This window comes from Rana temporaria, chromosome 2 (genome assembly GCF_905171775.1).
Source record: "Rana temporaria chromosome 2, aRanTem1.1, whole genome shotgun sequence".
Taxonomy (NCBI): domain Eukaryota; kingdom Metazoa; phylum Chordata; class Amphibia; order Anura; family Ranidae; genus Rana; species Rana temporaria.
The window spans coordinates 539978918-539992571 of record NC_053490.1 but is presented as its reverse complement, the minus strand read 5'-3'; the positions used below and the strand labels follow the sequence as shown (position 1 = coordinate 539992571).

The 13654-nt window shown below is 47.6% G+C and overlaps 2 protein-coding genes across 3 annotated transcripts in view; both read left to right on the top strand.

Moving 5' to 3' along the window:
- The window catches only part of LOC120928396, a 328747-nt gene that overhangs the window by 134879 nt on the left and 180214 nt on the right, over nucleotides 1-13654 (top strand). The gene's annotated exons all lie outside the window — the stretch shown is intronic.
- The window catches only part of LOC120928122 (butyrophilin-like protein 8), a 74420-nt gene continuing 73455 nt past the window's right edge, over nucleotides 12690-13654 (top strand). For both annotated transcript variants that reach the window (XM_040339234.1, XM_040339233.1), the window contains exon 1: nucleotides 12690-12756. In XM_040339234.1, the coding sequence (XP_040195168.1) occupies nucleotides 12705-12756 (52 nt within the window). In that variant the 5' untranslated portion in view covers nucleotides 12690-12704. The remainder of the gene's footprint in view (nucleotides 12757-13654) is intronic.

Genomic DNA, 13654 nt, shown 5'->3' with positions numbered 1-13654 from the left:
TACATTTATAGAAATTTCCACAACAACTGGTAAATCATTACACAGTGGTGTAGTGAGTAGCACTTTCGCCTAGCAGCAAAAGGGTCGCTGGTTCGAATTCCAACCACGACACCATCTGCCTGGAGTTTGCATGTTCTCCCTGTGCATGCGTGGGTTTCCTCCGGGTACTCCGGTTTCCTCCCACACTCCAAAGACATGCTGGTAGGTAAATTTGATCTTGTCCAAATTGGCCCAGTATATATGTATATATATGTATGACTGTCTGTCCCAATCGTGTCACGATCCTACGGGGTAAAATGACCGCAACAGCCAAGCAGACTCTGGCTGGAAAAAGCGCCCAGAGGCGATTCAGTTCGCATGAGTTGCGCTATACAAGTCATTCATTCATTAGTTTCTTGGAGTTTGTTATTTCGTATCTCCATTCTCCAACATGTTTTTCTTTGGAGTTATCCATTATGTTTTTTATGTGAGATTTTGTCAGGCCGCATTGTTGAGAGTTTGGGATGGACAAGGTGTTGATGAGTTGTTGTAGGCCACACGGCTTGGACTGGTTCTTACTGTCCAGTAAGGCTTTATGGTGGTAGGAGTTGGGACTGCTGTTTTGTAGGTGGTCCCAGTATCATAGCGCCCTCTTCTGTACTGCGAGAAGTAAGGGAAATCTGCCCAACTCGGACCGGCAAGCACTGTTGGAGCACTCTCTCTCTCTCTACTCTCTCTCGATCTATATACTCTCTCTCTATACTCTCCCTCTCTCTCTCTGTACTCTCTCTCACTCTGTACTCTCTCTCTGTACTCTCTCTCTCGCTCTGTACTCTCTCTCTCACTCTGTGCTCTCTCTCTCTCTCTCTGTACTCTCTCTCTCACTCTGTACTCTCTCTCTCTCTCTCTCTCTGTACTCTCTCTCACTCTGTACTCTCTCTCTCTCTGTACTCTCTCTCTCACTCTGTACTCTCTCTCTCTCTGTACCCTCTCTCTCTCTATACTCTCTCGCTCTCTCTATACTCTCTCGCTCTCTCTATACTCTCTCTTGGAAATAGAAAAAATGTATATACAAATATACAAACATTAGATATTTCCAAATCGATAGTTTTGGGCTAATAACTGGTTTGCGCCCTTCTTTAGGTATGAACTATCACTATATATACACAGATATAAAATACATTAATAAATAAATATAAATAATAAAATATAAATATTCAATAATAAATACATATTGGGTAACCACATGAATCAGCAAACCTCTGAGGAGAAATCCTCGGCAGAGCAGGAATTCCGGCGGTGATAGAAGGTAGAATGTGAAACCACTGAACAGACTGCAGTGATGAGAAACAGAAGTGCAACCAGAACCGTGTGATGCCTCATACACGCCATCCGAAAACCGGCCGACAGATCGTTTTTTTTTTCTTGCATGCTATTCACATATCGAAAATGGAGAGGTTACTAAAGTTACGAAAATTTCCCATATGACAGAACAAAAAAATGGGAAGTGATGTGATGTGTTGTCATGTATTTGTGTTGAATTTTCGGACGACAACTTTACTGATTGAACGAAAATCTGATCTGGAAAATGTTTGTATTTGTCTGATCAGATAATAATATCGGATGAACTGTCGTGATCGGCTCTCGAAAGCTCCGATTATCATACGATCAATTGGAAAGCGGTATTTTTCATACGGTTTTCGGATCGTGTGTGCGTCCCATTAAGATGGTTCAGTGGAAAGACCTGAGTGATGACGGCTGATCTTCTGGGGGTGATTTACTAAAGGAGTGAAGAAGCTTCACTTTGGAGTGTTTATTTGGCTTAGTTTCCATTGTACAAGGTTGGGTGTTTAACCATTTACAGACCAGAAGATTTACCCCCCCCCCTTCATGACCAGGCCATTTTTTGCGATACGGTCATGCTACACTGTACCTAAACAATTTTTTTTATAATTTTGTTACAACAAATAGAGATTTATTCTGGTGGTATTTGATCACCTCTGGGTTTTTTTTTTTTTTTTTGCGCTTTAAAACAAAAAAGCAATACAATATTTTTTAACTTTTTGCTATAATAAATATCCCCAAAAAAATAAAAATTAATTCTTTACCAGTTTAGGCCAATATATATTCTTCTACATATTTAAAAAAATTAAATAAATGCAAAGAGTGTATATTGATTGGTTTGCGCAAAAGTTTTTTACTAGTAATGGCGACGACCTGCGTTTTTAGTAGGATTGCGACATTATGGCGGACACTTCAGACACTTTTGACACATTTTTGGGATCATTGACAGCGTTCAGAGCTATAAAAATGCACTAATTACTGTGTAAATGTCACTGGCAGGGGAGGGGTTGAACCTAGGGGGTGTAATCCCCTGACAGAACGTTCTGTCTCTCGTTCCTGCAATCACGGGTGGCCGGGGGACATTGCAGCCCCCAGTCACGAGCATTGGCTCCCCCGCTGTGCTGCGGGCGTGCCTGTGGCTATGGCTCCTTAAAATAGCCGATGTACAGCTGTGGCGATTTGCAGGAATGGCGTACACCTATGGCGGTTTGCGGGAACGGCGTACACCTATGGCGGTTTGTGGGAACGGCGTACACCTATGGCGGTTTGCGGGTACAGCGTACACCTATGGCAGTTTGCGGGAACGGCGTACACCTATGGCGGTTTGTGGGAACGGCGTACACCTATGGCGGTTTGCGGGTACAGCGTACACCTATGGCGGTTTGTGGGAATGGCGTACACCTATGGCGGTTTGTGGGAACGGCGTACACCTATGGCGGTTTGCGGGTACAGCGTACACCTATGGCGGTTTGTGGGAATGGCGTACACCTATGGCGGTTTGCGGGTACAGCGTACACCTATGGCGGTTTGCGGGTACAGCGTACACCTATGGCGGTTTGTGGGAAAGGTGTACATCTTTGGTGGTTTGCGGGTATGGGTACACCTATGGCGGTTTGCGGGAACAGCGTACACCTATGGCGGTTTGCGGGAATGGCATACACCTATGGCGGTTTGTGGGTACGGCGTACACCTATGGCGGTTTGGGGGTACAGCGTACACCTATGGCGGTTTGCGGGAATGGCATGCACTTATGGCGGTTTGCGGGAATGGCATACACCTTTGGCGGTTTGGGGGTACAGCGTACACCTATGGCGGTTTGCGGTAATGGCTTACACCTATGGCGGTTTGCGGTAATAGCTTACACCTATGGTGGTTTGGGGATACAGCGTACACCTATAGGGGTTTGCGGGAACGGCTTACACCTATGAGGGTTTGCGGGTACGGCTTACACCTATGAGGGTTTGCAGGTACGGCTTACACCTATGGTGGTTTTCCAGAATGGTGTTTACCTAGGGCGGTTTGCGGGTACAGCGTACACCTATAGGGGTTTGAGGGTATGGCGTACACGTGGTGTTATTGGATAATGGTAGTCAATGCACAGTGTTATTGGGAAGTGAGATTAAAATGCTCAATGTCATTGGTCAGTGGGAGAAAATTGCCACGTGTGATTGAGCACTAGTAAAAAAAAAGGCCAGTCATCATTGGTCAATCAGAGAAAAATGCCCAGCATCATTGGATAATCATACAAAAATGCCAGAAGTTATTGGATAATAATAGAAAAAAAAATCCTGGCATGGGTGATCAGACCCATATGCAGTGTTGTAACTTGGAAATACATTTCTGAGCTCTATGACTTTGTGTACCAGTGGTAGGCAGTCTGGGTTTTCCATTGCTGCCCAGTTCTCAGTAAGTACAGTTGTCCATGTCGGTAGAGGCCCAGTTTGGTGAAGGTCTATAAAGCTTATGGTGGGATCAAGGCCCTGATGAAACTTGTAGGATGGAGTGGCCTGGGGGGGGGGGGGGCACACAGAGAATCTTAGATGAGAAGAGACCATGGGAAGAAGGAAGTGATTGGATTGGTGCAGGGTTCTACTTCTTGGTTTTTATTAGGGCTGTGCGTTAAACGCGATATTAACGGCGTTAACGCAAACCCATGTTAACGCCGTCAATATTTTTATCGCGCGATTAACGCAGGAGCCCTCGGGGTGGACATGCAGAGTGTGCAGCGGCACGGCGCGGCTTACCTTCTCGCTGGATTCACAGGCAAGTTACTCACCTTGCCCCTGGATCCAGCGATGCCACCCCGCTGTGTGATCGAGCGGGTCCTGCTTGCTTGGCGGGTCCTCCTCGCTTGGCGGGTCCTCCTCGCTCGGCGGGTCCTCCTCGCTCGATTCACAGTGCCTGTGTGCCGCCGAGCTCCGTTCCCTGCGACGTTACGACGCACGGGAGCGGAGAACGGCGCCAAATTTAAAAAAGTAAACAAACACAATACACACAGTATACTGTAATCTTATAGATTACAGTACTGTATGTAAAAAATACACACCCCCCTTGTCCCTAGTGGTCTGCCCAGTGCCCTACATGTTCTTTTATATAATAAAAACTATTCTTTCTGCCTGAAAAACTGTAGATTGTCCAAAAGTGTCCCTTTATGTCAAAAATGGTTTTAGATCAGCTAGAAAACAGCGATAATAAATTATAATCACTTGCAGAATTGTGCGATATTTGTGGGGAAATTCGTCATAAATTAGAGCGATTAATCGTGAGTTAACTATGACATTAATGCGATTAATCGCGATTAAAAATTTTAATCGTTTGACAGCACTAGTTTTTATACATACTACACTTTGCTGTCCTTTAGTTTCTGTGCTGTTTGAGTTTCACAAGGAAGTGCAATGTAGGACAAGTCCCTATCGTATGTAGACATTTTTTTATCTCAAGGTCCTCATGTTCTGGTGAGTGGTTTGCTGCACACTAAGATAGAAAGTTGAACAGAAACATGAGCAGAGTAAAGGGGAAGACCCGAATGTCTAATAGGAGCAGATGGCGACTGCACTATATATATGAGAGCTGTTATGTGGTTTACAGCGTTTGCTAAGCTCTAGGAAAATGTTCTTGTAAAGTTCAGTCTAATTGCCTTCAGTTACACGGTTGTGGTGATTAGGCAATGAGCTCGGATTTTCTGTTTTTTCTTTTAATCTGAAGAAATAAGAATTAGCATGATTTTTAGCAAAGCTCCACCATCATTTATTTCTAGCAAGATTTTAAATTACAGTAAAACCTCGGTTTGCGAGCATAATTCCAGAAACATGCTTGTAATCCAAAGCACTTGTATATCAAAGCATTTTTTTTACAGGGTATAAAAGAGAAGAGAGGCGCCTCTAAGTGTAGCAATAAGTTGCTAAATGTTGTCCCTTCATTACATGTAACCATATTGCTACACTAATGGCGCGTACACACGATCATTTTTCTGCATGTCCAAAAAACAAAGGGCCAGATTCACATATAAATGCGGCGGCGTAACGTATCGTCTATACGTTACACCGCCGCAAGTTTTCATCGCAAGTGCCTGATTCACCAAGCACTTGCGTGTAAACTTACGGCGGCGGCGTCCGGCGCAAGCCCGCCTAATTCAAATGGGGCGTGTACCATTTAAATTAGGCGCGCTCCCGCACCGGACGTACTGCGCATGCTCCGTTTTGAAATTCCCGCCGTGCTTTGCGTGAAGTGATGTAATTTTTTTGAACGGCGACGTGCGTAACGTACGTTCGTATTCCTGGACGTCTTGCGCAAAAAAAAAAAATTTGAAATTCGACCCGGGAACGACGGCCATGCTTGTCTAAAGTTAAGCCATGAAATAGCAGGCTTAACTTTGCGACGGGAAAAAAATTACTAACGATGACGTAACGAACGCGAAAACCGTCGTGGATCGCAGTAAAACCTCATTTGCATACCCGACGCTGGAAAACTACGCGAACTCCACCCAGCGGCGGCGGAAGTATTGCATCCTAGGATCCGACGGTGTAAGTCAATTACACCTGTCGGATCTTAGGGATATCTATGCGTAACTGATTCTATGAACCAGGCGCATAGATACTCTCAGAGATACAACGGCGTATTAGGAGATACGCCGTCATATCTCTTCTGTGAATCTGGCCCAAAGTTTTTCCAACTTCATCATTAAAAACGACGTTGCCCACACACCATCGTTTTAAAAAAATGATCAACAAAGCGCGGTGACGTACAACACGTACGACGGCACTCTAAAGGGGAAGTTCCTTCGGATGGCGCCACCCTTGGGGCTGCTTTAGCTGATTCCTTGTTAGTAAAAGACGATTTGCGCTTCTCTGTCTGTTACAGCGTGATGAATGTGCTTACTCCATTATGAACGGTAGTTTTACCAGAACGAGCGCTCCCGTCTCATAACTTGCTTCTGAGCATGCGCGGGTTTTTCACGTCTTTTTAGCCCACACACGATAATTTTTTACAACCCGAAAAACTTCATTTTTTAAAACGACGTTAAAAAATGCAGCATGCTCGAATTTTTTTTTGTCCTTTTTCATGCCAAAAAATGATCGTGTGTATAGTGTATATTAGAGGTTCCTCTCTTCTCTTTTATACTCAGATGTGACATGACGCTACTCTTATTTCAAGACATCGCTTGTATGTATGTATGTGTATATATATATATATATATATATATGTGTATGTATATATATATATATATATGTGTATGTATATGTATATATATATATATATATATATATATATATATATATATATATATATATATATATATATACTACCTCTCTCTCTCTTTACTCTCCCTCTCTCTCTTTACTCTCTCTCTCTTTACTCTCTCTCTATACTCTCCCTCTCTCTCTCTTTACACCCTCTCTCTCTTTACTCTCTCTCTCTATACTCTCCCTCGCTCTCTCTCTATACTCTCCCTCTCTCTCTCTATACTCTCCCTCTCTCTCTCTCTATACTCTCCCTCTCTCTCTCTATACTCTCCCTCTCTCTCTCTTTACTCTCTCTCTATACTCTCCCTCTCTCTCTCTCTCTTTACACCCTCTCTCTCTTTACTCTCTCTCTCTTTACTCTCCCTCTCTCTCTCTTTACATCCTCTCTCTCTCTCTCTTTACTCTCTCTCTATACTCTCCCTCTCTCTCTCTATACTCTCCCTCTCTCTCTCTCTCTATACTCTCCCCCTCTCTCTCTCTCTATACTCTCCCTCTCTCTCTTTACTCTCTCTCTATACTCTCCCTCTCTCTCTCTTTACACCCTCTCTCTCTTTACTCTCTCTCTACTCTCTCTCTCTTTACTCTCCCTCTCTCTCTTTACATCCTCTCTCTCTCTCTTTACTCTCTCTCTTTACTCTCTCTCTATACTCTCCCTCTCTCTCTATATACTCTCCCTCTCTATACTCTCCCTCTCTCTCTCTCTCCCTTTACTCTCTCTCTCATTACTCTCCCTCCCTCTCTCTCTCCCTTTACTCTCTCTCTCTCTCTTTACTCTCTCTCTCTCTTTACTCTCTCTCCCTCTTTACTCTCTCTCTCTATACAATTCAATTCAATTCAATTCAATTCAAATAAGCTTTATTGGCAGGACCAAATACATGTTAGCATTGCCAAAGCAAGAAAAAGAGGAAGGGGGTAATATAAAGGGGAAGGGGGGGTAATATAAAGGGGAATGTCTCTCATGTCCCTCTCAGTCTGTGACACGCGGTCACATATTGGGCAGCTATCTTCACCATTGGCTCCTCTTCTCCCAGTAGAATTTGGAATTTCCTCTTCTCTTCTGTAGAATTGAAGTCCGGGATGAGAGCGGAGAGTCTCTGGAAGTGAGTGTCCCTCACTGATGAGTACTTGGTGCAATGTAACAGGAAGTGTTCCTCATCCTCCGGGACCCCCTGGTCACATTGTAGCAGGAAGTGTTCCTCATCCTCAGGGACCCCCTGGTCACATTGCTGGCACAGTCTCCTCTCCCTGGGCTTGTAGGTCTGTCTGTGCCGCCCTAATTCCATTTCCAGGCTGTGGGCGCTCAGTCTGTATGGCTCATTGTCTGTCTCTCTTTGGGGTCTTGTAGCACCTCCAGGTACGGGGCCAGTTTGTATTCTCTCTGCAGTGACTGGTAAATTGTTAGTTTTTTGGAGTTTGTTATTGCGTGTCTCCATTCTCCAACATGTTTTTCTTTGGAGTTATAAGTTATGATTTTTATTTGAGATTTTGTCAGGCCGCATTGCTGATAGTTTTGGGGAGACAAGGTGTTGATGAGTTGTTGCATGCCACACGGCTTGGACTGGTTCTTACTGTCCAGTAAGGCTTGATGGTGGTAGGAGTTGGGACTGCTGTTTTGTAGGTGGTCCCAGTATGATAGCGCCCTCTTCTGTACTGCGAGAAGTAAGGGAAATCTGCCCAGCTCGGACCGGCAAGCACTGTTGGAGGTGCTCCGATGAACTTGGAGGAGGTGCTTGCAAAATTCCAGATGGAATATTTCTGTTTGGCTGGGGTCCCATTTGGATTGGTCTGGGTAGGTGACAGGCAGGGCCGGCGCTACCACTAGGCAGATTAGGCAGTCGCCTAGAGCGCACTGCCGCCTAGAGCGCAGCCACGGCCGCTGGCTTAACTACACTCCACTGGGAGGAGAGGGTGCCTGGAGCATATCAATGTGCCTCATCCTCTACCCGGCTGTCAAGCACCATGTGTGTGGCTGCGCGGCAATCAGTAGCACCCTTGGGGAGGCGTGGGCGGCTGGGCATCCATCGCTATAATGGCAGTGAACAGCGAGGGGCCAGCCGACTCAAACGCAGATAAGCCCGGGATTCGGGAGAAGAGCTCCACCGTGACACCGCCTCCTCCTTGACCTCGTCCTCTGACCCCGCCTCCCCAGGAGACAAGCGGGCACAGCGTACCCCATGCTGCCTTCCAGAGCATGGACTGCTCCAAGTTCCTCCGCATGCTCTGATGTGAGGACCGGAGCTGACAGGCTCGCCGCTCACTGGGGGCACAGAGGACGGGCAGGACTCAGGCTGCTGAGCCTGCGGGAGCCACTGGAATTGGACGGATTGTGCAGGAGACTGACATCATTGCATGGAAGGTACTGTCTGTCGTCAAACACACCTGCAGACAGAGACTGGGACAGAGGTGGGACTGCAGGGACAAGGCTAGGAGTCTCTTATCTCCCCCCAACTCCCCCTCCCTTTCTCAAGCCCCCTCCCCTCTTTCTAAGCCCCCCTCTCAGTCCTTCTCTCTCGATCAGCCCCCTCCCTATACCCTCAGCCATCTCTATACCCTCAGCCATCCCTATACCCTCAGCCATCCCTATACCCTCAGCCATCCCTATACCCTCAGCCATCTCTATACCCTCAGCCATCCCTATACCCTCAGCCATCTCTATACCCTCAGCCATCCCTATACCCTCAGCCATCCCTATACCCTCAGCCATCCCTATACCCTTAGCCATCTCTATACCCTCAGCCATCTCTATACCTTCAGCCATCCCTATACCCTCAGCCATCCCTATACCCTCAGCCCTCCCTATACCCTCAGCCCTCCCTATACCCTCAGCCCTCCCTATACCCTCAGCCCTCCCTATACCCTCAGCCCTCCCTATACTCTCAGCCCTCCCTATACCCTCAGCCCTCCCTATACCCTCAGCCATCCGTATACCCTCAGCCACCCCTATAAACTCAGCCATCCCTATACCCTCAGCCATCCCTATACTCTCAGCCACCCCCCTCCTTTCTCTCTCAGCCCCCTGTCTTTCAGCCATCCCCCCTCTCTCAGCCCTCCCTATTTTCTCAACCCCCGTCTCTCTCTAAGCCCCTCCCTTTTCTCCTAGCCCTCCCTATTTTCTCAGCCCCCCCTCTCTAAGCCCCCTCCCTATTCTCTCAGCCCCCCCCTTAGCCCACCTGTCTATCAACCCACCCATCTCTATCAGCCCCCCTCTCTTAGCCCTCCCTCCATTCTTAGCACTCCCTCTCTCAGCCCCCACTCTCCTAACACCCCCTCTCTCTCAGCCCCCCTTCTCCCTCTCTCTCAGCCCCCCTTCTCCCTCTCTCTCAGCCCCCCTCTCCCTCTTCTCAGCCCCCCTGTTCCTCTCTCTCAGCCCCCCTCTCCCTCAGCTCCCCTCTCCCTCTCTCTCAGCCTCCCTTCTCCCTCTCTCTCAGCCCCCCTCTCCCTCTCTCTCAGCCCCCCTGTTCCTCTCTCTCAGCCCCCCTCTCCCTCAGCTCCCCTCTCCCTCTCTCTCAGCCCCCCTGTTCCTCTCTCTCAGCCCCCCTCTCCCTCAGCTCCCCTCTCCCTCTCTCTCAGCCCCCCTCTTCCTCTCTCTCAGCCCCCCTCTCCCTCAGCTCCCCTCTCCCTCTCTCTCAGCCCCCCTCTCCCTCTCTCTCAGCCCCCCTCTCCCTCAGCTCCCCTCTCCCTCTCTCTCAGCCCCCCTCTCCCTCCTACCTCTCTCTCAGCCCTCCCTCCTACCTCTCTCTCAGCCCTCCCTCCCTCCTACCTACCTCTCTCTCAGCCCTCCCTCCTACCTACCTCTCTCTCTCAGCCCTCCCTCCTACCTACCTCTCTCTCTCAGCCCTCCCTCCCTCCTACCTACCTCCCTCCTACCTACCTACCTCTCTCAGCCCTCCCTCCCTCCTACCTACCTCTCTCTCTCTCTCTCTCAGCCCGCCCTCCCTCCTACCTACCTCTCTCATGCCCCATCTCTCTCAGCCCCCTCTTTTAGCTCTCCCTCCTCTCTTAGCCTTCCCTTCATTCTTAGCCAGCCCTCCCTCTCTCAGCCCCCACTCTCTCAACCCCTCTTCTCTTAAAGCCTCCCTCTCTTACAGCCGCCCTCTCAGTCCCCCTCTCTCTTAGCCCCCCTCTTCCCTCCTCCCCAATTAGCTGGTCGTGCCTAGGGCACAAAATTGGCTAGCACTGGCCCTTTTCAGGTAGGTCAGTGTATGTGTCAAGTCACATGTGTTACAAGGGCAAAGGGGGTGGAGTCAGGGGCAGAGCCAAAGTGGGGGGCGGCAAAATGAGGTTTCGCCTAGGGTGTCAAAAATCCTTGCACCAGCCCTGGTGACAGGACCCCAAACTTCGCTGCTCTCCCTCTCTCTCCCTTTACTCTCTCTCCCTTTACTCTCTCTCTCTCTTTATTCTCTCTCTATACTCTCCCTCTCTCTCTCCCTTTACTCTCTCTCTCTCTCTCTTTACTCTCTCTCTATACTCTCCCTCTCTCTCTCCCTTTACTCTCTCTCTCTCTTTACTCTCTCTCTCTCTCTCTCTCTCTCTCTCTCTCTCTACTCTCCCTCTCTCTCTCTCTCTCTTTACTCTCTCTCTCTCTCTTTACTCTCTCTCTCTCTATATATATATATATTGATATATATACTCTCTCTCTCTCTCTTTACTCTCTCTCTCTCTCTCTCTTTACTCTCTCTATACTCTCCCTCTCTATACTCTCCCTCTCTCTCCCTTTACTCTCTCTCTCTCTCTTTACTCTCTCTCTCTTTACTCTCTCTCTCTTTACTCTCCCTCTCTCTCCCTTTTCCCTCTCTCTCTTTACTCACTCTCTCTCCCTTTACTCTCTCTCTCTCTCTCTCTCTCTATCTTTACTCTCTCTCTCTCTCTCTCTCTCTCTCTCTCTCTCCCTTTACTCTCTCTCTCTCTCTCTTTACTCTCTCTCTCTCTTTACTCTCTCTCTCTCTTTACTCTCTCTCTCTCTCTCTATACACTCCCTCTCTCTCCCTTTACTCTCTCTCTTTTCTCTCTCTCTCTCTCTCTCTTTACTCTCTCTCTCTCTCTCTCTCTCTCTCTCTCTCTCTCTACTCTCCCTCCCTTTACTCTCTCTCTCTCTCTTTACCCTCTCTCTCTTTACTCTCTCTCTCTTGTAAATAGAAAAAATGATATACAAATATACAAACATTAGATATTTCCAAATCGATCGTTTTGGGCTAATAACTGGTTTGTGCCCTTCTTTAGGTAGGAACAATCAATATATATATATATACACACAGATATACACAAATATAAAATACATTAATAATTAAATATAAATAATAAAATATAAATATTCAATAATAAATACATATTGGGTAACCACATGAATCAGCAAACCTCTGAAGAGAAATCCTCGGCAGAGCAGGAATTCCGGGGGGGTGATAGAAGGTAGAATGTGAAACCACTGAACAGACTGCAGTGATGAGAAACAGAAGTGAAACCAAAACGTGTGATGCCTCATACACGCCATCCGAAAACCGGCCGACAGATCGTTTATTTTTTTTCTTGCATGCTAGTCACATATCGAAAATGGAGAGGTTACTAAAGTTACGGAAATTTCCCATACGACAGAATAAAAAAGCGGGAAGTGATGTGACGTGTTGTAATGTATTTGTGTTGTATATTCGGACGACAACAATACTGACTAAACGAAAATCTGATCTGGAAAATGTTTGTATTTGTCTGATCAGATAATAATATCGGATGAACTGTCGTGATCGGCTCTCGAAATCTCCGATTATCGTACGATCGTACGTAGGGGTGCAACGGATCGTCATTGATCCGTGATCCGCACGGATCAACCTATTCGGATCGGCACACATGTGATCCGTATGATCCGTACATTGCGAGCTCCCTCAGCCTCCTCTCACTGCAGTACACTGACTGACAAGAAAGAAGGAGGCGCTAGCACTCGGCCAATCAGGATGCAGAACAGAAGCGACGACCCAGAGTTGCCCTGCCTCCAAACCAATCAGCGGGCGCGTTACAAGCAGGCAGAGTGTGTTAGTGTTTTGGCCGGAGCCATGTGTGAAGGGAGGAGGAGTGCTGCGGAGCCCGGGGGGGGGGGGGGGGGGGGGCCGGGTGTTTGTTATTGTGTTCCTGGACGGGGGACGGGGGAGGATGCTCTTCGGCATCACCAGCACTGGACGAGGACGAGAGCAGAACACATACGGTAGTTAATACATTGCGAGTATATGACACATTCCTCCCCTCCACACTGTGTCCCCTGTCATCACACACACACTACGGGGACACCATCATACCCCACAATAATCACTGACAGGTGAAGCCCTGCTGTGTCCTGCTGTGTGTGTCCGATCATATATTTTTTTATAGTTATTTTCAACACAAAACTGAGCTTATGTGCATAAATACAGTATTTAAAAATCCAACGGACTGTTTAGTTTTAAAAGCAGCAGCAAACCTCACATGCTTAAAGCGGTGGTTCCCCCTTAAAAACAACATTTTTTTATTCCACTGCCCCCCCACATTCCATCACGATTAATGCTCTTAATATTTTTTTCCTGCTGTACATACCTTAGTACAGCATCTTCACCCGTCCATCCGGGTTGCGAGTCCCGCGGGAGTGGGCGTTCCTCACAGGCTGTTGATTGACGTTTTCCCCAAAAACGAGCTCTCCCCCCCGTCGCGTAAGCCGCGTCACGGTTGGCGAAAGGAGCCGAACGGCGAGTCGGCGCTATACTGCGCATGTGCATCGCCGTTCGGCTCCTTTCGCCAATCGTGACGCGGCTTACGCGACGGGGGGGAGAGCTCGTTTTTGGGGAAAACGTCAATCAACAGCCTGTGAGGAACGCCCACTCCCGCGGGACCCGCAACCCGGATGCACGGGTGAAGATGCTGTACTAAGGTATGTACAGCAGGAAAAAAATATTAAGAGCATTAATCGTGATGGAATGTGGGGGGGCAGTGGAATAAAAAAATGTTGTTTTTAAGGGGGAACCACCCCTTTAATAATGTGACAGAACACCTCTGATTTTCACATTTAGTTAAATGTGAAAATCAGAGGTGTTCTGTCACATTAGCAAGCATGTAAGGTCAGCAGGTTTGCT